The sequence below is a fragment of the Notolepis coatsorum genome, assembly GCF_963971535.1.
Source record: "Notolepis coatsorum genome assembly, chromosome: 18".
In the NCBI taxonomy this organism is placed as follows: Eukaryota; Metazoa; Chordata; class Actinopteri; order Aulopiformes; family Paralepididae; genus Notolepis; species Notolepis coatsorum.
Window position 1 is genome coordinate 56,752,627 of NC_140182.1, and position 21,416 is coordinate 56,774,042.

A 21,416-nucleotide genomic window follows, 5' to 3' on the forward strand; every position below is an offset into this window, starting at 1 on the left:
ACACACCAGGAATAGGAAATGCACTCATCGTCTTCTCCAGAGTCAGACAAAAATATGGATACCACTTTCCTCTCAGTAGAAAGCTATCCGGCTGCAAGCTAGCCGTAGCAGATACGGACCAGCTAGCCTACAGTAGCTGCTGGCCAAAAACTCCTCCCCTGGAGTTTTAAGAGGAAATTGGTATCTATCTTCAGGCTGATGATTTTCTTTTCTTCATATTGCCTAATGTAGTTACAAAACAGGACACTTCTCTGACATGCTTATCTTCAGATAATCAAGGGGTATCATATGTGTCAGGACTCAGGAGGTTACAACACTCTGTAACAAATAAAAAGACAAAACCATCTCAATGAATTGTAAAAGTCCTCGTTAGTGTTATTCTGTTGTTCACTTGGCACACGTATTAAAGATCATAACATTTTCACAAATATACAAATTCTACAATCGGTTAAAAAAAACAACAGGCAGAAATAAAATTGGGCCGATTCATCATTCATGTCAGATATTGATTGTTTACAGATATGTTGTTGCATTCCTAGTAAAAAGGCATACATCTTGTGAGAACCCTGCCAGTCTCTGCTTCTGAGACAGGGTTTCATCAGTGGTGCATATGAAAGGAGACAGTGAATTGATTGATTGAAAACTTTATTAACATATTGCAGAATGGGTACAATACAGTATGGCTCAATACACACAATTGTTAAGGGGATGCAGACCAGAGAAAGACTTTCGTCTTGTTTACATCAGGGTCCCCCATTTTCAATTCATCGTAACATTTATGACATACATGACATACATACAGATAGACAGTACTGCTACATCTATACATTATGACACCAGATTTACAAATACAGTACTGTTTTTGATACAAGAAGAGTCTAAAAAAAGAGAGTATATTTGACGAAGAAACTGTACATTGGAGGAGGTTGGTAGGTAGGAGGTTGGTAGGAGGGGTTGGGTAGGTGGGGTGGGGTGGGGGGGAAACTGTACATTGGAGGTGGTGGGGTGGGGGTGGGGGTAACTGTACATTGGATTATCGACTAAACCTTACTTGGTCCCAAGAAGAGGGTCTCGTGTATTATTGGGTTTAATAGGACATTTATTGTACATTGGAGGGGGTTGCGTTAGGACATTTACAGGGGCCAGTTTAGAATTGCAGTCTCTCGTAGATGCTCTTTGAAAGTGGGTAGTGATTCACATTCCTTTACAGCTGTGGGTAGGGCGTTCCACATTGATGTGGCATAATTGCGAAACGTGTTTAGTCCCTTGTTTGAGCCGAATCTGGGTTTAACATAATTTGTGGAGCTCCCTCTGGTGTTGTGGTCGTGGTATTCACTGACCTTTGGGAAGTATTTTGACATGTACATGGGTACCTTAGTGGTGTAGTGTATCTTGTAGACCAGGCCCATTGCAAGTTGCTGTACTCTGTCGTCTACTCTAAGGCATCCTAGGTTGTCAAAGTGGGCAGGGGTGAGGTGGGTTCTAGGAGTCAGGTCAAGCAGTAGTCTGACCAGTTTGTTTTGAGATGTTTGTAATTTTGTTTTTAGCGCCTTTGAGGTGCTTTGGTACCATGAGGTGCAAGCATAGTCATAGTACCCTTGAATGAGTGCTCCTGCCAGAGTCTTCAGGGTATTCTTGTTTACCAGAGAGGAGATCCGGTACAAGAATCAACTTCGTTGGTTGACTTTTTTTAATACATTGGATGCCATTTTGCCACAGGAAAGATTTGCCTCTAGGATGGAACCTAGGTATGTAATTTCATCTTTCCTTGTGACAATATTGTCACCCACTGTAAGAGAGAAGCCGTCGGTCTTGCTGAGTTTGTTATTTGAACCGAAGAGAATGGACTCTGTTTTACCTAGGTGTAATGATAGTTTGTTATCAGCGAGCCAGGTGCAGATTCTGCCGAGTTCAGAGCTTTTTCAACCTGCAACTTGTTCCTGTCAGAGACCAGAGACTCATTCTTGTTTGCTGTTGTTAAAATGTACTTCGAAGACGTGTGCTTCAAGCGGTGTGTTTATTTAAACACTTTAAGTCAAATCGTCTGACTCAGAGATCCCAAAGGATATCCAGATATACTGTATAAAGGCAAGCAGAAAAAACGAATAAAAAAAACACAGAACACTTCCCTCACTTGAACACATGCATGGTCGGTCGGTAGACATTTCTTTTCACTTAAAAAGTACAAAATAACTTTTGTCAGACCCTGAACGTTTAATTTCAAATGAGCGTGGCGGTACTTAAGAGAGAATGGACTCTGGTGAGAGGTTTCATCCCAGATAGATTATGGGAAGTGCGAGAGAGGCCTTGTGCTGCCGGTCTGCTCGGGGCTGACGAAACGCCAGAGCAAACAGCCGTCACGCCTGAGCCCCGCTGCAGAATGTGAAAGGGGAAATTAGCTAACACAACAAGTCCCGCTGGTACCTCGCGAGTCTCTGTCCCCAGGATTACTCCTCCCGGGCATCTCGGCGCTGCTGCAACGCGCTATTAGCTTTGGACCACAGCTCTGTGCCGGGTCACCTTCAGGCTTTTGCATATTCTATTGGAGAGTCGCTGCCAGTCAGAGAGGGAACGCCGTGCCAACGGCCGTGTCCTTCCAGGTCCGAGAGGACATCTGATATGATGATGATATGACTATATGACTATATGATAGATGATAGGGGTTCAATGGGTTTACCAGCACAGAGAACATGTGCTTAAAGGAACATGCCAACTTTTTGGGAAATTAGCCTATTTGGCATCTACCCTGGAGTTAGACAAGCAGATACATACCCTTTTCTTCTCTGTGCATGCATTAGGCTTAGGGAACAGCCGTTGTGACTTGTGTATTTACCACGTCTAGAAAAAAAAATATATAGACATTTTCGTTTTCTAAGCAGATATATACTCAGACATATTCTTTGCCGAACCACTGCTGCAGTGATTTCATCACCTCAAAAGCCCCGCTTCTCAAAAAGCAACAGGGCTTTTGAGGCGATGAAATCACTGCACCCAGGCAGCAGTGATTCGGAGTATATCTGCTTAGAAAACGAAAATGTCTAATTTTTTTTTTTATGTGGTAAACACACAGGTCACAACATGTTTACAGGAACGTTTTGGAGTTGTATTTGGAGTGTATTTTATGACTGTTGGGAACTAGGCTACACTGGCACACCTACTTCCAGTGAATGCCGCTAAGCTAGGCTAACGATGCGGCCTGTGTGTGTGGGTTTCCTCTGGTTACTCTGGTTTCCTCCCATACCGAAGGACATGTAGCCAGGTACGTAGATACTCCTGCAATTGCCCTTGAACAAGGTACTGGCATTACAACTGGAGATGGGCCCCACATTCCACACTGTGGCTGCCCATGGCTCCTGAGTAGGGAACAACGCTTAGTCTACTGTGATTTTTGCTTTGGGGGGAGCGGGGCGAAAAGTTCAACTTGGGAGGATTTGTACATCTGGTGGTGACGTGGAGGATTTGTACATTTGGGGGTAACGTGGAAGATTTGTACATTTGGGGGTAACGTGGAATATTTATACATTTGGGGGTGACATTGGGGGTGTTAATGTGACATTTTAAGCAGCTTTATGGTGCATTATTTAGTGCTGAAGGAGACAAATGGATGGCACACATTATCACATCAACACCTATACCTAAAAGCCTCATCTCCTAGTTCAGATAAACAGCTTAACTCATTCCCTGCCAACAACGATTTAATACGTGTTTGACCGCCAATTGTTGAACGCCAACCACGTATTACATTATTTGATCGTTATTTATTTTATTCGCTATTTCCAATTGTTATCCATCCAGGGAGCTTGTGTAACCATAGGGAATGAGTCTGAGATCGCAAAAGTCCAAAACCGCCGCCTGGTACCGTGGCCGATGTTGCACTCCCTTTGAGACTCTGTGTATGTGGCTGTGCGTCGATGAAATTCCTCCTTCTAGTAGCCTGGACTGAGGGCTTTACCCGATCGCATTGAATAGTTTTCGGGACCCCCGATTCATTATGCTGTGGTGGGTTATGTCGTGGCCCAAATGGACATATGATCTACCAGATGGCAATCAAATAATTTAAATATTCTTTTTGGAATCTCACCGGCCACAGGTAAGAGCAATTTAACGTCAATTTCAGCTTGATTGTGCGTTGTTTTCATAGCGATCGTATGCTGTTGTACTAACAAATGCCGCTATTGACAATCAATTAATCAGAAACGACCCCCCCCCCCCTTTCATGCATTCATGATGGAACATAATATACAGATCATATGCATTTGAATTTTTAATTGTAGCGTGTATAGGGACGAAATGCCAATGGATTAAGTATAATATGCATCGCAGCCTATTACTAGCCTCCCAGGAATGACCCTAAACCGCTCTAAAACCATACTTATATTCACCACGTTATAAAACGGGAATGTATGGATGGAAAAAGTATTCCTTTTTCACATCTTGAACGATGTCAAATGGGCCATATATTGCATCCATAGCTATAATATATATATAGTTATAGCCCTGCAAACAAGGTCAGCGACTCCATTGGTTTAATGCGTGGCAGCACATAGTCATATCCCGTTCCCAGCGTGACGGAGAAATTGTTAATGTGATGGGGTTAAGATGTTTTCATGTGTGCACAACATGTGCGTGTCTGTTTATTAACATGTATGTGTGCTGGCATGTGTTTCAAGTTCAAGTTTCAAGTTTCTTTATTAGTTGTCATACAAAAATACAGAATACTTTTATATGAAATGCTTTTTTCTGTTATGCTCCTGAGAGTGTGCTAGATAAAAATAGATAAAGTATGAAATAGAAAGTCAAAAGTACGTAAACAAAATGTAAACAAAAGAGTTCAATATTCATATATACAATATACAATACAGAGTAGAATAAATGAGTAACTGAGTTACAATACAATACAGTATACAGTACAATGCAGAAAATGGATGAGGTACAACTTGGGGGTAAGGTGCACTGAGGTATGAATTGTAGTGCAAATCTCTTTACCAATAAATATAAAGTGTGTTAAAGTGTCTAAAGTGGGTGCTACAGTGAGTTGTTTATTTAAAGTGAGTGTGTACGTGTGGATGTGTGTGCTGTGAGTGTATTTGATGGTTTGTTACATAGTGTTATTGTCGTTGAGCATCCTGATGGCCTGGGGATAGAAGCTCCTTCTGAGTCTCTCTGTACTGGCCATGAGACTCCGGTATCGCTTGCCTGACCGCAGCAGTTCAAAGAGGCAGTTGTTTCGGTGACTAGAGTCTTTGATTATTCTCTTAGCCTTACCCCTGCAACACTTGTTGTAAATGTCTTGATAGTGGGAGCCCACCTCCAATTGTGCGTTCGGCTGAGCGGGCCACTCTCTGTAGTCTGCTACGCAGCTACGGTCTTGTGCGGTGCTATTCCCAAACCAGGAAGTGATGTTACCAGTCAGGATGCTCTCTATTGTGCATGAGTAGAAGTTCTTAAGGATCTTCTGACTCACTTTAAACTTCCTTAGGCGCCTAATGAAGTAGAGGCGTTGTCGTGCCTTCTTGATGTCAAGTCCTTGGATATGTGGACTCCGAGGTACTTGAAACTGTTCACTCTCTCAACCGGTGCCCCGTCGATGCTGAGGGGGATGTAGTCCCTGACCCCCGACCTCCTGAAGTCCACAATCATCTTTTTTGTTTTGCTGACGTTCAGGGAGAGGCAGTTCTCCTGACACCACCGTGCCAGATCCTCTACCTCTTCCAGGTAGGCCCTCTTGTCGTTTGCAGAGATCAGGCCCACCACTACTGTGTCGTCAGCAAATTTGATGATTGTGTTGTTGTTCCACTGTGCCACACAGTCATGTGTGTACAGGGAGTAGAGGAGGGGACTCAGAACACAGCCCTGGCGGGCCGCTGTGTTGGTGGTGATGGGTGAGGAGATGCAGTTGCCTGCTCTCACCACCTGGGGTCTGCCCGTCAGAAAGTCCAAGACCCACTGGAAGAGGTCATAGTTCAAGCCCAGGTCCCTGAGCTTGGCTACGAGTTTGGAGGGGACTATGGTATTGAATGCTGAGTTGTAGTCGATGAATAGCATTCTCACATAGTTCCCCTGCCTCTTGTCCAGGTGTGATGCTGCTGTGTGCAGCACATGGGCTATGGCGTCCTACATCTGTTGGGGCGATATGCAAATTGCAGGGGGTCCAGGTTGATGGGGAGGGATGAACAGATGTAGCCCTTCACAAGCTTCTCAAAGCACTTCATGGCTATGGAGGTGAGAGCTACAGGGCGATAGTCGTTGAGGTAAGCGGGCTTGGATTTTTTAGGTACAGGGATAATGGTGGACTTCTTCAGACAGGTGGGGATGACAGCCTGTTCTAAGGACAGGTTGAATATGTCAGTGAATACCGGGGCCAATTGGTCGGCACAGACTTTTAGGACGTGGCCGGGGATGCCGTCCGGTCCTGCTACCTTCCTGATATTCACGTCCTCCTCACCTCATGTTCTGTTATCCTGAACACTGAGTCTCCATCGGCAGTGGCTCCCCCTTCTGTTGCAGTGGTCTGTAGGCTGGTGTTGTTATTCACAGCCTCAAACCTCGCATAGAAGGTATTGAGTTCATTCGCCATTAAGGAGATATATATGTGCGTGTGTGAGTAATTATAACGGTGTTCATATTCAGTAGTACACGTTACTGACGCTGTGAGCAACACTATGCATTGATTCACTTTACTCCTGTAAATCCCATCTTAAAATGTGGAAAACCAGGCTGGGTGGGAAAAATAGGCTTTGTGGAAAAACCAGGCTGGGTGGGAAAAGGAGGCTTTGTGGGAAAACCAGGCTGGGTGGGAAAATTAAGCGGCGCTCTTGATAACTGTACTGCCTGATGTTATGTTACTGTGAGGACTGCCTGATGTTATGTTACTGTATGTACTGCCTGATGTTATGTTACTGTGTGTACTGTGGTGTTATGTTACCATGTGTGCACTGCCTGATGTTATGTTACTGTATGTACTGCCTGATGTTATCTTACTGTGTGTACTGTCTGGGTTATGTTACTGTGTGCACTGCCAGCTCTTTTAACTAGGGCTGACCTTAGAATTTTTTTTGGGAATTTGAAGCTTCGGGGCCGAGATTCGATTTTAAATCGAAGCGTCGAATTTTTTTTTTTTTTTTTTTTTTTTTTTATAATATATATTTTTTTTATTTATGTTGTGGGACTTGTACAGCACTTTGTTAAATTTGGTCAGTGCTGTAAAGTTAAAACAAATTAAAATCTTAGACAAGCGAAACACTTTGCTTTCATGAAATATTGTAAGCCGTCATTTGAGGCTTTATAAAAGCAGCACAATGAACAGAAATCTGTCAGTACCGAGTCCGACCTCATCTTAAATAACAAACAGCATTGCTTGTTGTAGTTAACAAAGAGTTGATTTTGCACAAAAATAAATAAATAAATAATAATCGAATTTTATTTTCATATTCGAATCCCATGCCCAAGTATTTAAGACAGCCTACTTTTAACACATCTGTATTTCAGTTTTAACAATTTTCAGTGTTACTCCAATATATATATATATACACTGTATGTATATAAAAACAACAGGTGGAAATCTTGTTAATCATTCATAAAAGCAGAATCCTGCCTCACCTTTAGCAGGGTTGACGTAGATCCCTGACTTGTAGAGCATCTCCTCGCTCTGCCAGTCCCGGTTCCTCAGGACCGTCTTGACCCCGAACAGCAGGACCAGGGCCGCACCGCAGTACACCAGCGTGGCCCTCGGGGGCCCGTGTCGCAGCCGGACGTACAGGGCCCTCGCCCCCACAGCCACCAGCAGGCAGAAGCCCATGCTGGGGATGTAGAGCACCCTCTCCGCAATCACAAACCCCACGTAGAAGAACAGGTTGGTGGCGGGGAGGAAGGGGACGGCCAGCAGGCCCAAGGAGAACACCACCACGTTCTCCGTGGTGGGCAGCAGAGTCCTCGGCTCATAATGCTTTTTGGTTCCGTTCTGCGTGCCGCCGGGGTGAGGCTCCGCGTGAGGGCCGTCGCTGTGCTCGTGGCTGTTGTGTTGGTAGCTGTGTCCATTGCTGTTGCCGTTCCTGCCGTTGGCGACGTGGTGGTGGGCTTTGCCGTTGGTCTCCCGGCTCTTGGCCTGATGCGTCCGCAGGCCGAACCAGGCCAGCGCCAGCGCTCCCAGATAGAAGGCCACGGTGTGAAGGTTCCTCCAATCGGCGAGGCTCCTGACCAGAGGTAGGGCGTCCATGGACCAATCGAAGCTGAGCATGTCCGGGCACAGCAGGAGCCCGACGTTGACGGCGGGCAGGTGGAGGAAGGTGAGCGCCCGGGTGAGGAGTGAGGGGTGGTCTGCCGCCGGGTTGTCGGAGTTGGAGAAGTTGGGAGGCTTGTTGCCCATCCAGTAGAGACGGCATGCCAGCAGCACAGATCCCCAGGAGGCCAACAGCAACACGCTCAGCAGCAGGTGCACGCTCTTCCTCTGGAAAGACACAGAGAACACAAGGAGAGGGGTCTTAGGATCTCAGGAAGAATAGAATGTGCAGCAGGCGTACATAAAAAATAAACACTGCGAGGAGGTCGGGCCAAGGCAGGTTTTCTGGTTGGTTTGTGATTTTCCTGACTGTTGGACTTTCTCTCCCGTTTGAATTTGATCCAGGCCGTGTCAGTAAATTGAGCATAGGATTGAATGTAATGTTGATTTCTGACCTCCCTCCAACTGGAACAACAACACCAGGATGGAACGGTTAGCGGATGGAAAAGGGAAGAAAAATAAACTGCCAAATTATGTAACACACTCATGGAACATAAGCTGCATTCACGCACAATTTAGTCAACCAAGTGTTATAGGCAGCCTTGAAATGTGTGTTCTACAAAAGAGAAAATTCAATGGATATTTACATAGTTTTGTTTTGGCTGCTACGACGGTTCTCTTGTAAAGCAGGAAGATATCAGTCGAGAGCCAGTTTTATTCTTACTAGAGGCTCATAAACAGACAGAGAAGGGGAAAAAACGGTGCTGGGACTTTACCTTTTATTAAAGGCAGAATAATTACTGCAATATTCGAGATTCACTGAGGGGTTTGTGAACAAAGGCCCCCCTTACGTCAACCTTTTCAATTAATCGGCTTAAATAATTGTATCTCTCTCAGTACACTTGGCCTCTACAGACATATAAAAAATAAACACAAATATATGAGTCCTTTCGGAACCAATCCATCATATTACAGACTCGATATTAAACACTTTCTCGAACCCCGTATGGCAATGCTTATGATGTATTTATAGTGTGTCTGAAGCTTTTACACTTTGCCGGAGTGCACTGAAGAGAAAAAAAGAAAAATACTGGACTTTATTCCCCGATGGACTATAACACTTTTAAGATTAACTGGTCTTTCTTACTGTGTTTTTTTTGGAAAACCCAACTCCTGCTAAAACCCTTTATGACTTCCTCTCCACGGCGGTGCCAGCTAATACATGCAGAGCAACATCCACCCGTGCCCTGCGGCGGCCATCCATATCCAGGGTAACAGTGATCTCACACCCACACACTGAACCGCTAGATATGGCAAAACATATCATACAGATAATTTGTATTGCTGAAAACGATCAAAAGATTCTTGTCAATTACTGACTTAGCGAAGAAGACAGTAGAAAAAAAACACTGTTTCACTTGAAGAAATTATCGCGATGACATGACTGGAGTATAGGCTACACATGGACACTGCCGGGCGTACGTTCCTTTGATAGGTCTTAGTTGAAATGTGAGTAATTTAACTCGTTCTGCGCCAAACCCGACTTTACTGGGGTTTCGTCGCCAACCGTTGAGCGCCAAACCCGACTATACTCGGGTTTTTATCCTTTGATATGTTTCCTTTGATTCCCATTCTAAACACTCGCGCAAACCTCCCTGTATCTCCCTTGCACCGCTGCCTACGTTAAAATTGCAATGACGATCGAATCCTGCCAGGTGGCAGTATCGCCTACCTTTTGAACTAGGATAGTTTAGTGGGGGGGGGCACTTTAGTGTGGGGAGTGTCTGCAAGAACACCTCCCCCTCAGAGGGAATCAGGACAGAGCAATCGCTCTGAGATTTTATCGCCTCAAACCTATTGTTTCCCGTATACACATATATACTAGTAATTTCTATCGCAACTGGATCACTGGGATTATTCTTTTTAGAGTACCTTCTGGCTAAAGTAAGGTCCATTCTATCTCTATTTTACCGAACCTAAAACATATTTTTGTACCGATCACAGTGTCATATTTTACCGGACCTAAAACATGCTTTTGGTAACGATCGCAGTTTCGGGGTAAGACGACCCAGAAAGAAATATGTCCCCTTTAAATGGAAACGCAAAGGCACCAGACTTCCTTTCTCCCACCGCTGCCGGCAGTGTTGTAGTACTCGAGTCCTGGGCCCTCATTCATCAACGTGTTCTACGCACAGATCTGTGCTTACCCTGTGCGTACGATCATTTCTAAGCAAAGAGTGGGATTCATCAACTTCAACTTGAACTTGACTTCGTGCTTACATCTACGCACAGTTCAGACCTGGCGTACCTAGCGCCCAGTGGTAGAATATATTATTACAACAAGGAAATGAGCTTCTGTGCATAATAACACTGGCATGTTCTGTACGAACCGTAGTTCATTATAGTTCATTGTAAAATAGCAACAGTAGTGTAATTATGGTCAAAACCCTATAAATAGCATTTGGAATAATAGATCTTTCTCTCAGAATGAATGCAGCATGGTTTATATAGCGTTATCGGAATATACGGGGTGTAGGCTACTGACTGACTGCGCTCCGCGTAGCTTGATTGATTGATTGATTGAAAAGTTTATTAACAGATTGCAGAATGGGTACAGTACAGTACAGCTCAGTACATACAATTGTTAATTGGGGATGCAGACCAACTTTCGTCTTGTTTACATCAGGGTCCCCCATTTTCAATTCATCATAAATCATAAAGCTCAACTCGTTATTATTTTGCGCACAGACCGCCGAAACACGGGAACGTTTTGATTATATTTAAAAGGCTTTACGTTAAACGAAACAAGTGGAATTTCGAAGCTGTAAGCAGAATAAGTCATATGAATATAGTGTTCTTCCCCCTTTTTACTGTATAAGAAATAATAGAAAACGCATTGCAATGACACCATGCAGATAGTGGACAGACTATATGATGGGATTCAAGTTCGCGTTTTTGTTGCTCATAGGCATGCTGTCAGAGTATGATATCTTAATCAAACATTCTAGAACATTTGTCGTCACAGATCATGTCCTAATAGAACATAGGCTATGGCATGGATCGTGATATTGTGTGGACTGTTATTATTACTGTACACCGGTACCACCCATTGTGACAACAGCCTTGTGAGTCCCGCACACAAACATGATGGAATTCAAGTTCATGTATTGAAAGGCAGGCTATCATACATGCAGTGAGATTCATTGTTCTTGTATATGCTCTCGTATTATATTGTTTATATAGGCTACCCAATACTGACATCAAAATAGATTGTAGTATGCCTCTAGAAATCATATGCAGCAGGTAGAAAATTGACGGAAGATCCATCGCGATTTGGAATAGAATTGAGGAGAACTTTAATCCCTGCCCCTGGGTATTAATCAAACAACACGGGAAAAGGCAGTCATATTCCAGCGCGGTCTTTATTAGCCGACAACAAAATAGATGCCTCTAAGAATCATATAGCCAATCGAACACAACTAATAAAGGCATTCATATTACAGCACGGTTATAATGACACACAACCAACGCCAAACAGTGGTCAACGAACGGTCTTTATTAGTATTTTGAGCTGTCCAGGCAGAATTGCAGCAATGGTCTTAGGGAGCCGTTGATATCTGACATCACCGTTTACAAATCCGCCTTTTATTTATCCCATAATACGCGATAGTGTCTTCTTGGTTCGACAGCAGTGAATTCTCCGTGGAGTTTCTCAGAGTCCCGCTCGGGTCAGTCCATTATTTCACATCCCATGGGGGGTGTTTCCTCATTTTCATGACCATATATGGATAATCATGCACGAGCATTGACGGTAGAACAAAGTGGTATTCATCAACACGGAGGAGCATAGAGCCTGCTTACGCACCGTGTGATGAATCCCGACTTCCCTGTGCGTACACTAGTTCTACATTCCGTGCTTACGTGTGGAAATAGAAATGTTCTACGCACACTATTGATGAATGAGGGCCCTGGACTGATTTTCAGGACTTGTGACTCGACTTGGATTTGAACACTGATGACTCGGACTTGGACTCGAACATTGACTGCATTTGGACTCTGAAGGTGCAGGCGAGGACTCGTACTTGTTAATTGATATTAACAACAAAAATATATATACAGTATATATATTTGTTTGCCCTAATCATTTGGCATAAGATATTGATGGCTAGTGCATTTGTTTGGCTATTGTGTCACAAAGATAAAATTTATGTTTAATGTATATTTGTATGTCAGCTGCCAGAGTGCAGTGGACTCAACCTTGATGACTTGGACTCGGACTCAGACTAGGGTAATGGGGACTCGACTCAGACTCGGGCTCTTCTTTGGTGACTCGGACTTGGACTCAGACTCGAACACTGGGGACTCGAGACTCAACTCGGACTCGAGATTTAGTGACTAGACACTGGCTGCCGGACGTACGTCTCTCCCTGTGTGCCTGAGGGACCTGGCCGTCGCATCTGTGATCATATACTTCAAATTGCTGCTGCTCCGGGGGGGACTATTGATCGCCCCTCTCGCCATTTTGTCATTTGCAGATTGATTGGGTGCGGAGAGGCACTGGGCCTCCCGGGACACCCAGCTGTCGGGGGGCAAAGGTCATCTCTCTCATCTCCTGCTAACAACGGCCATCGCTGATGCAGAGCTGCACGACAGATAGAACTACACGTGTAGGACACAGCACGCTACCGGCTTCCATAATGCAACTTTAAACAAACTCTCGCCTTAACACTCATTTTGCATCTTGTCTTTTTTTATATTTTTTTTATTGTCTGCATTTTGTACCTCATTGTCTGCATTTCTTTTTTTTATTATTATCTTTTTCCTCCTTCTTTTTTCCGTTTTTCTCCCATTCTCGAAGTCAACTTCCTGTCTGTTTAACTTTCTGTCAAGTGCATGTCTATGGCTTGGGGGGGGGGGGGGGACGTGCACTTTTAGAATCACCAGAAAGGCGTTCGAAATAGTGAAATACCATGTTGGCCTCTAATATTTTCAAAACAAATTATATGAAAAGGTTATGAAATGAACAAGAATGTGATAAAATATGTAATAAAAACGGAGCTCAACGCATACATTTGATCAGTAGAATCCGTTTGTTTCCCCCAATACCAAGATGGCGGCGGCCTCGTGACGTCAGAGTGTCTTCGAGAATCCCAATGTTAGTCGTTATGTCAATTCCCAATCCCCTTCCTGGTGGTTGCGCACTCTACCCCCCACCGCTTCTTTTCACCTGGCAGTGCAGACTCTCACTGGGAGAGTGTAACGTGTGGAAGGTCACACTACCTCTCCTAGATCCTTCCCTTGCTCTGCAGGCGCCCCGACCGAACTGTAGGAGTCGCTGTTTACAACGACCAGGACCCACCCTCTAACACTGCCAATTGTGTTAGTATGGACGGTCGGCCAACCCGGAAGCACCACAGCTGGATTCAATCCCAATGTCCCTGTGGTGGTAGACAGACGCTTAGTCCGCTGCACTACCCGGCCGCGCCCCATTGTCTGCATTTCTACTTCATTGTACTTAGGTGTACTTTAGTTTGTATATTGTACATTGTATATTGTATAGTATAGTATTGTATAGCTTCCTCTGCATGACACTCTCCCGGGACCTGAAATGGGAGCTGAACACCATCGCTCTCAACAAAAAGGCCCGGAAGAGGATGTTCTTCCTATGTCAGCTGAGGAAGTTCAGGCTGCCGAGGACTATGATGGTCTAGTTTTACACCGCCATCATCCAGTCCATCCTCACCCTCTCCATCATCACCTGGTTCCCTGCAGCCACAGTCAGGGACAAGGCCAAGCTGCAGCGGGTGATACGCTCGGCGGAGAGGGTGACCGGCTGCCCCCTTCCCTCCCTCGAGTCCCTACATTCCACCAGGGCCTTGAGGAGGGCGAGGAAGATCATGGCAGACCCCGCCCACCCGGGTCACAGCCTCTTCATCATGCTCCCCCACGGCAGGCTGCCCAAGACATTAAAGTCCCGCCAGACTCAGTTTCTTCCCCTCAGCAGCTCGCCTGGTAAACAAGTCAGGTGTGTGTCCCCCCCCCCCCCTCTATGGCGAGCTGCTAGGGCTGGACCCCTGGACTTGAACTGTGCTGCACTGTATCCATGCCCCCAAACACTGCACTTTTACTGTCTTATTGTTGTCTCACTGTGTTGTCCTGTTTTGCACTTATTTATTTATTAATATGTTATTCCTATTTGTGAAAAAAATAAATCATGCACTGTAATGTCGAATCACGTTCCATTTGTATATACAATATGGTGAATAAAGTAATCTGAATCTGGGACTTATTCCTCTTTTACTTACTTTGTTTACTGTTTGAAGCACATTCTCAGGCGCGCATACAGAACCAAGCATTACACTGTAATGTACTTTATACATGACAAATAAAAGCAAACTTGAACAAACTTGAAACTTGATGATTCACAAAATAATTATTCAACCAAGTTGAGTCAAAAAAACTAGTAGACGTTCATAATCTTTACAAAGAGAGTCCCTCACCCATTCCTACACTGTGTTCAATATACTGTATGATTAGGGCTGCAACGATTAGTCGACATAATCGACGACGTCGATTATTAAAAATCCTCGACGAGAAATTGTTGCGTCGATTAGTCATTAAAAAAAAAAAAAAAAAAAAAAAATCTTTTTTGTGCACTACCTATCTTTGTGAGAGTGGCTTCTCAGGGTTCCAGACAACATCATCATAACATGATGATCCCATAGCAAATTTTGGACATTGAAAACATTGTTCCCCTGCAGGAGATGATGATCAGACTAGACACACAATACATTACACACGCACTCCTCTCACTCACACACAGCGATCAGAGTAAGACACACACATACACACTCCTCTCACTCACACACAGCGATCAGAGTAAGACACACACACATACACACTCCTCTCACTCACACACAGCGATCAGAGTAAGACACACACATTCACACTCCTCTCTCTCACACACAGCGATCAGAGTAAGACACACACACATTCACACTCCTCTCACTCACACACAGCGATCAGAGTAAGACACACACACATACACAAATTACACAGTACACACCTCTCACTCACACAGCGATCAGAGTAAGACACACACACAAATTACACAGTACACACACTCCTCTCACTCACACAGCGATCAGAGTAAGACACACACACATACACACACACACGGACTCCTCACACACAGCAAACAAAAGTTATTTAAAGTACACTTCCACTTTAATTTGTATTATTTAATTTATTTATCTTGTTATGAGTGATTGCTGTATTGTTCTTCAAATACATTTTCATTTAAAGTGGCTTAAAGATCCAAATTCAAATGTTTCATGAGTCATTATTTTAATTTGCTATGGGATCATCATGTTATGATGTTGTTGTTTGGTCCTGACAAGAGTCTCAAAGTCTGGGGTGATGGTAGACAAGCAACTCTGAGGTCATGCTCAATGTCCAATCTGTTCCTCTGCTCTGTCTTCAGCTGGACCAGAGCTGAGAAGCCACTTTCACAAAGATAGGTAATTATAAAAAAAAAAAAAAAAAAAAGAAAAAAATATATATAATTTTTTTTTGTTTCGATAATCGAAAAAATAATCGGCAGATTAGTCAACTACCAAATTAGTCATTAGTTGCAGCCCTATGTATGATGCAAGGCTGACTTGCTTGGCTTCACGTTACAGTGTAGGATTTACAAAGCATCGGTTTATTCCACATTAAGTTTGTTTTTTGTACAGTCAATTACAGTTTCTAGTTATTTTTGTGGGTATAAAATGTGAGAGGCATAAATCATGAATAAATAAATGTGACAGTGTTTGCCAGAGGGCTTTTATTTCGAACTGAACAAAGACATTCTGCTATGTGGAGTAAAAAACCCAAATCAGAAAGAAATCACAATAACTAATATTAGCTTACCACTCTAGCAACTAGTAGCAAACGCCCATTGCGTTGTATCACAGTATCTTAGCTGATTTTCAACACCTGTCCTTGGAGCAGGTTGGAGCATTTCATGTAAGGTGCCCTTGCTCAGGGGCACTTCCGTGGTATTGGCACTGACGGTAGGCTACTGGGGATCGAACCACCAACCCTTCAATTACCAGGCAGCCTCCCTGTCCAACCCTTCTGCCAGGATCACAACTTGCAATCTACGAGAGGGCGTCGACACGGAGAAGGAGCCTGAGATACCATCTAGGGATGCACCGATCGATCGGCCAGCGATCGGTATCGGCTGAAATTCAGTATAAATATGAGATCGGTGAATTCCGATAATGCTTTATTTTCGCCGATTGTGAAAACCGATCGAAAAACATGATCCCATTCTTAGCGGAGATCTCACTCGCTGACTTCTCTCTCAAGCACACAGAGCTGCAGCACACGGCCCCTCCTCCTCCTCCCCTGCCCCTCCCGCACCCGTGTCAACACAGAGGCTCCTATTGCCTCCGGCAATAGTCTGCTCTAGTGCATGAAACCTCCGTGAGCTAACGTTAGCTACCTAGCTAACGTTACTGTTTAAACTAGGGGTGCACCGATATATCGGTCGGGTATCGGTATCGGCCGATAAGTGCCTTGTTGACTGCTATCGGCCTATCGGCCGATAAGCTCAAATGTGCCGATAGCAGTCGCCGATAAATACCCATCAATTTGTGTAGCGTCAAAAGACAAAAAAAAAAGTTCACTCGCGACCTACCTGCACAACGCCCGCCGTCCCCCACACACACACACAAGCTACTGCATCAAAGTAACTACTTATGATTAACAAGGCATTCGTTTTGTGGCATTAACGTTATATAGTTAGTGTTACACGGACAATAACATCAGCATATTATTATTACCCATAGCAGCAAGGCATTACTCCGAGTCCGTTCATTAGCTACCGGGAGATGCAAGACTAACGTTACTGGTGAAAATGTGATTTGCGTTGGAATACTCCTTTGCCAACTTGCTGTACTTTGCTTGCAGGTCTGCAGCCATTATTGCTGCATTATGAATAGCCCCAACTTTAGCCAAGGTAACGTTATGGCTAAACCTTTAACAATAGTTAACGCTAGCTTTCGGTTAGCTGTTCAATGCTATTAATAACACAACTCCCCGTCAACACCCTCTCTCGGGAAGATGGCATTTAAGAAAGTATCTGCTGTTAAAATGACACAAACATTCGTTTTGTGGCATTAACGTTATATAGTTAGTGTTACACGTTCAATAACAAGCATATTATTTACCCGAAGATAGCAGTAAACAAGGCATTACTCTGTTAGTCCGTTCATAGCTCGGTTCCATTCCGTTGCTCATTCCGTACCCAACTACACATTCTGCAATCTGTTAATAAAGTTTTCAACCAGACAAATGTATAGAAAGGCTTTGTTTTATTATAACATTTGTTGCAGTAAAATCATTGTCTCATTTGGTCATGCTGTGGAGCGCCGGTCGGCGGGCCGGGCAGCTAACGTAGCTACGTTAAGTGTGTTCTGCTCTCGCAAACAGAACAATGGCGGCATGCCCGAAAGTTGAAAATGAATAAACGCTTGCTGATTGGTGGTAAGGACAGCAGGAGGTGGGTGCTAGCGGTGTGGCGTAATTGGCCGAATCGACTGTCAATCAAAATGGTTCCATTGCATTGGTTGAAAGCTCTGGTTGAGAGAATGGTATCCCGCTGCAGGCCGCCAGAATGGTTCCATTGCATTGGTTGAAAGCTCTGGTTGAGAAAATAGTATCCCTCTGCAGGCCGCAAGACGATACTGGGAGAGAGATAGTGATACCATAAACATATTTCTTGATGTTTCCTTTTTTTAAGTAAGTAAAGAGGCCTACAAATACAAACATACACATACAAATATACAGTAGTTTCATTAAAAAAAAATTAAATAAAAAATGTATTACAAATACTTATATACAAATATACAAATATCGGTATCGGTATCGGCCGATAGTGTTAGTTGAACAATCGGTATCGGTATCGGCGGCCAATTTTCATATCGGTGCATCCCTAGTTTAAAATAAATGACCCAGTCAACTATTCACTTTTAGTTTAATACATGATGCATTGTCTAACGTTATCTAGCTGGCTAGCTACTGATAGCTGCTGATAAACAAATGCTCCAGCAATAGTCGAGTGCATGATACCTCCGTTAGCTCGGTAGCCAATGTTAGCTCACGTTAGCTCTATATGAAATGTCCCAGTAAACTAAATAGTTCACTGAGGCGTTGTCTTAACGTTATCTAGGCGGCTAGCAGTAGCTACAGATAGCTCCTGATATCAATGTCTTATAACATTGATTCGATGCATATTCGAGCCCCTGGCTTGCATCGCATGAAGGCATGCTGAATGTGATTTGACCAAAGCAGAGTATACAAATAGGGTCCAGCTGCAGCGCCGGAGAATCCTGGCTGTAGCTGGAGGCTACTCGAGTACACACAGACAGTGGAGCTGTTTGCAGATAGCGAGCATTTTGACTTGTTGCATGGTGGCGATGTCTCGCAGATAATACAACTACAAGTATGATTATATAATATATATATTTTAGACGATAGACGATCGGTGATCGGTATCGGTGGCAAAAAACGTGATCGGGGCATCCCTTACCATCAGACATATTTTAGATATATATATTTTGGCCTCGTTCAAGTATTGCTTCTGTTCCCCTGACATAGAACCCACAGGGAACAGGTTCCCACCACATCCCACTATGTGAGACATATTCTCCCATGTGGCCTCATTAAATGGCAGGGAGGCGAAAGCCAGAGCAGGAAAGAATGACAAAAAAGAAAGACGGAGTGAACATGTAACGTACAGTATGTGCCTTTTAAAAAGTCAAGGTAACAATCATTCAGAAAACGCCTGGGCCCTCATTCATCAACCTGACTTACGCACAGATTTGTGCTTACCCTGTGCGTACGATCATTTCTAAGCAAAGAGTGGGATTCATCAATTTCAACTTGAACTTGACTTAGTGCTTATGTGTACGCACAGCTCGGACCACACTTAGCTGACGCCCAGTGGTAGAATATATTATTACAACAAGGAAATGAGCTTCTGTGCATAATAACACTGGCATGTTCTGTATGAACCGTAATTCATTATAGTTCATTGTAAAATAGCAACAGTAGTGTAATTATGGTCAAAACCCTATAAATAGCATTTGGAATAATAGATCTTTCTCTCAGAATGAATGCAGCATGGTTTATATAGCGTTATCGGAATATACGGGGTGTAGGCTACTGACTGACTGCGCTCCGCGTAGCTTGATTGATTGATTGAAAAGTTTATTAACAGATTGCAGAATGGGTACAGTACAGTACAGCTCAGTACATACAATTGTTAAGGGGATGCAGACCAGAGAAAGACTTTCGTCATGTTTACATCAGGGTCCCCCATTTTCAATTCATCATAAATCATAAAGCTCAACTCGTTATTATTTTGCGCACAGACCGCAGAAACACGGGAACGTTTTGATTATATTTAAAAGGCTTTACGTTAAACGAAACAAGTGGAATTTCGAAGCTGTACGCAGAATACAAGTCATATGAACACCCACGATATAGTGTTCTTCCCCCTTTTTACTGTATAAGAAAGAATAGAAAACGCATTGCAATGACACCAGATAGTGGACAGACTATGTATATGATGGGATTCAAGTTCGCGTTTATGTTGATCATAGGCATGCTGTCAGAGTATGATATCTTAATCAAACATTCTAGAACATTTGTCATCACAGATCATGTCCTAATAGAACATAGGCTATGGCATGGTCCATCGTGATATTGTGTGGACTGTTATTACTGTACCGGTACCACCCATTGTGACAACAGCCTTGTGAGTCCCGCACACAAACATGATGGAATTCAAGTTCATGTATTGAAAGGCAGGCTACATCATACATGCAGTGAGATTCATTGTTCTTGTATATGCTCTCGTATTATTGTTTATATAGGCTACCCAATACTGACATCAAAATAGATTGTAGTATGCCTCTAGAAATCATATGCAGCAGGTAGAAAATTGACGGGAGATCCATCGCGATTTGGAATAAAATTGAGGAGAACTTTAATCCCTGGGTATTAATCAAACAACACGGGAAAAGGCAGTCATATTCCAGCGCGGTCTTTATTAGTGTTTGCGCTGCCCAGGCAGCAATGGTTAATAGATATCATATCCGACATCACCGTTCTCATAACACGCTTCCCTCGGCTTAGTCCATTTTTCCACATTTCATGGGGGTATCCCATTACCGTATATGGTTAATCGGGGCGGTTCTGGTATGCAAATACTTAAAACAGTGCACGAGCTCAAACGTAGGATCAAAGTCATATTCATCATGACAGGTGTGCGTAGAACCTGCGTACGCACGTGTGGTGAATCCCGATTTTCCTGTGCGTACACTGATTCTACATTCTGTGCTTACGTGTGGAAATAGAACATATTCTACGCACACGTTGATGAATGAGGGCCCTGGAATGTTCAGATCGACTTTTTCATTGATGTAAGCTGTATAAAACATAGCTGATGTAAGCTGTATAACATATTTAATTGATGTTAACACTAGCACAGCCGACAAGGGGTCACATGACCCCTAGGCATTTTCAATAAATGTATCCTCGTCACTCGGTCGAGCTCCAGCTCTGTCACTCAATGACTTTTCCTAAAAGTACCCGTTTTATCTGGCACGGTTTCTGAAATTTCAAAATGACTTCAGGAAAATGGAATTAGAACGTTATTTCAGCTATTTCTGTTGAGCGGCCACCTCCCTCCCTCCTTGACCCTCCCTCCCTTTCACTCTCTCCCTCCCTTTCTCTCTCTTCCTTTCTCTCCCCCCTCTCTTTCTCTCCCTTCCTCCCCCTCTATCCCTCCCTCTCTCCTTCTCCCTCCCTCTCTCTCTCTCTCCCTCTATTTCCCTCTCTCTATATCTCCATCTCCCTCATTCTCACTTCCTCTCCATCCCTCCCTCTCCTTCTCCCTCCCTCCCTCCCTCATTGACCCTCCGTCCCTTCTCTCCAACCCATCTCCATTCTAAAGGCTATCGGGTCATCTGACCCGTTCCCGGCGGGAATTAGTGTCATTTTCTCCATGGCTGTGCTAGTGTTAAAGTTGATCACGTATCGTGGCTTCCTTGAGTTCTTCACTTCTCGTCACTTAATTGAACAGCAGGTGCAGTTCTATAAAAAGACCATCCATCCGTACCGACAGGTGATAATGATTACAGAT

At 43.8% G+C, this 21,416-nt stretch overlaps 1 protein-coding gene across 1 annotated transcript in view; it reads right to left on the minus strand.

Annotated features, from left to right (window-relative positions):
- Positions 1 to 21,416, minus strand: part of tmtc2b (transmembrane O-mannosyltransferase targeting cadherins 2b) — a 316,193-nt gene that overhangs the window by 80,514 nt on the left and 214,263 nt on the right. Inside the window, 1 exon segment of the mRNA XM_084335402.1 lies at positions 7,600 to 8,446. Within this exon segment, the coding sequence (XP_084191528.1) occupies positions 7,600 to 8,446 (847 nt within the window).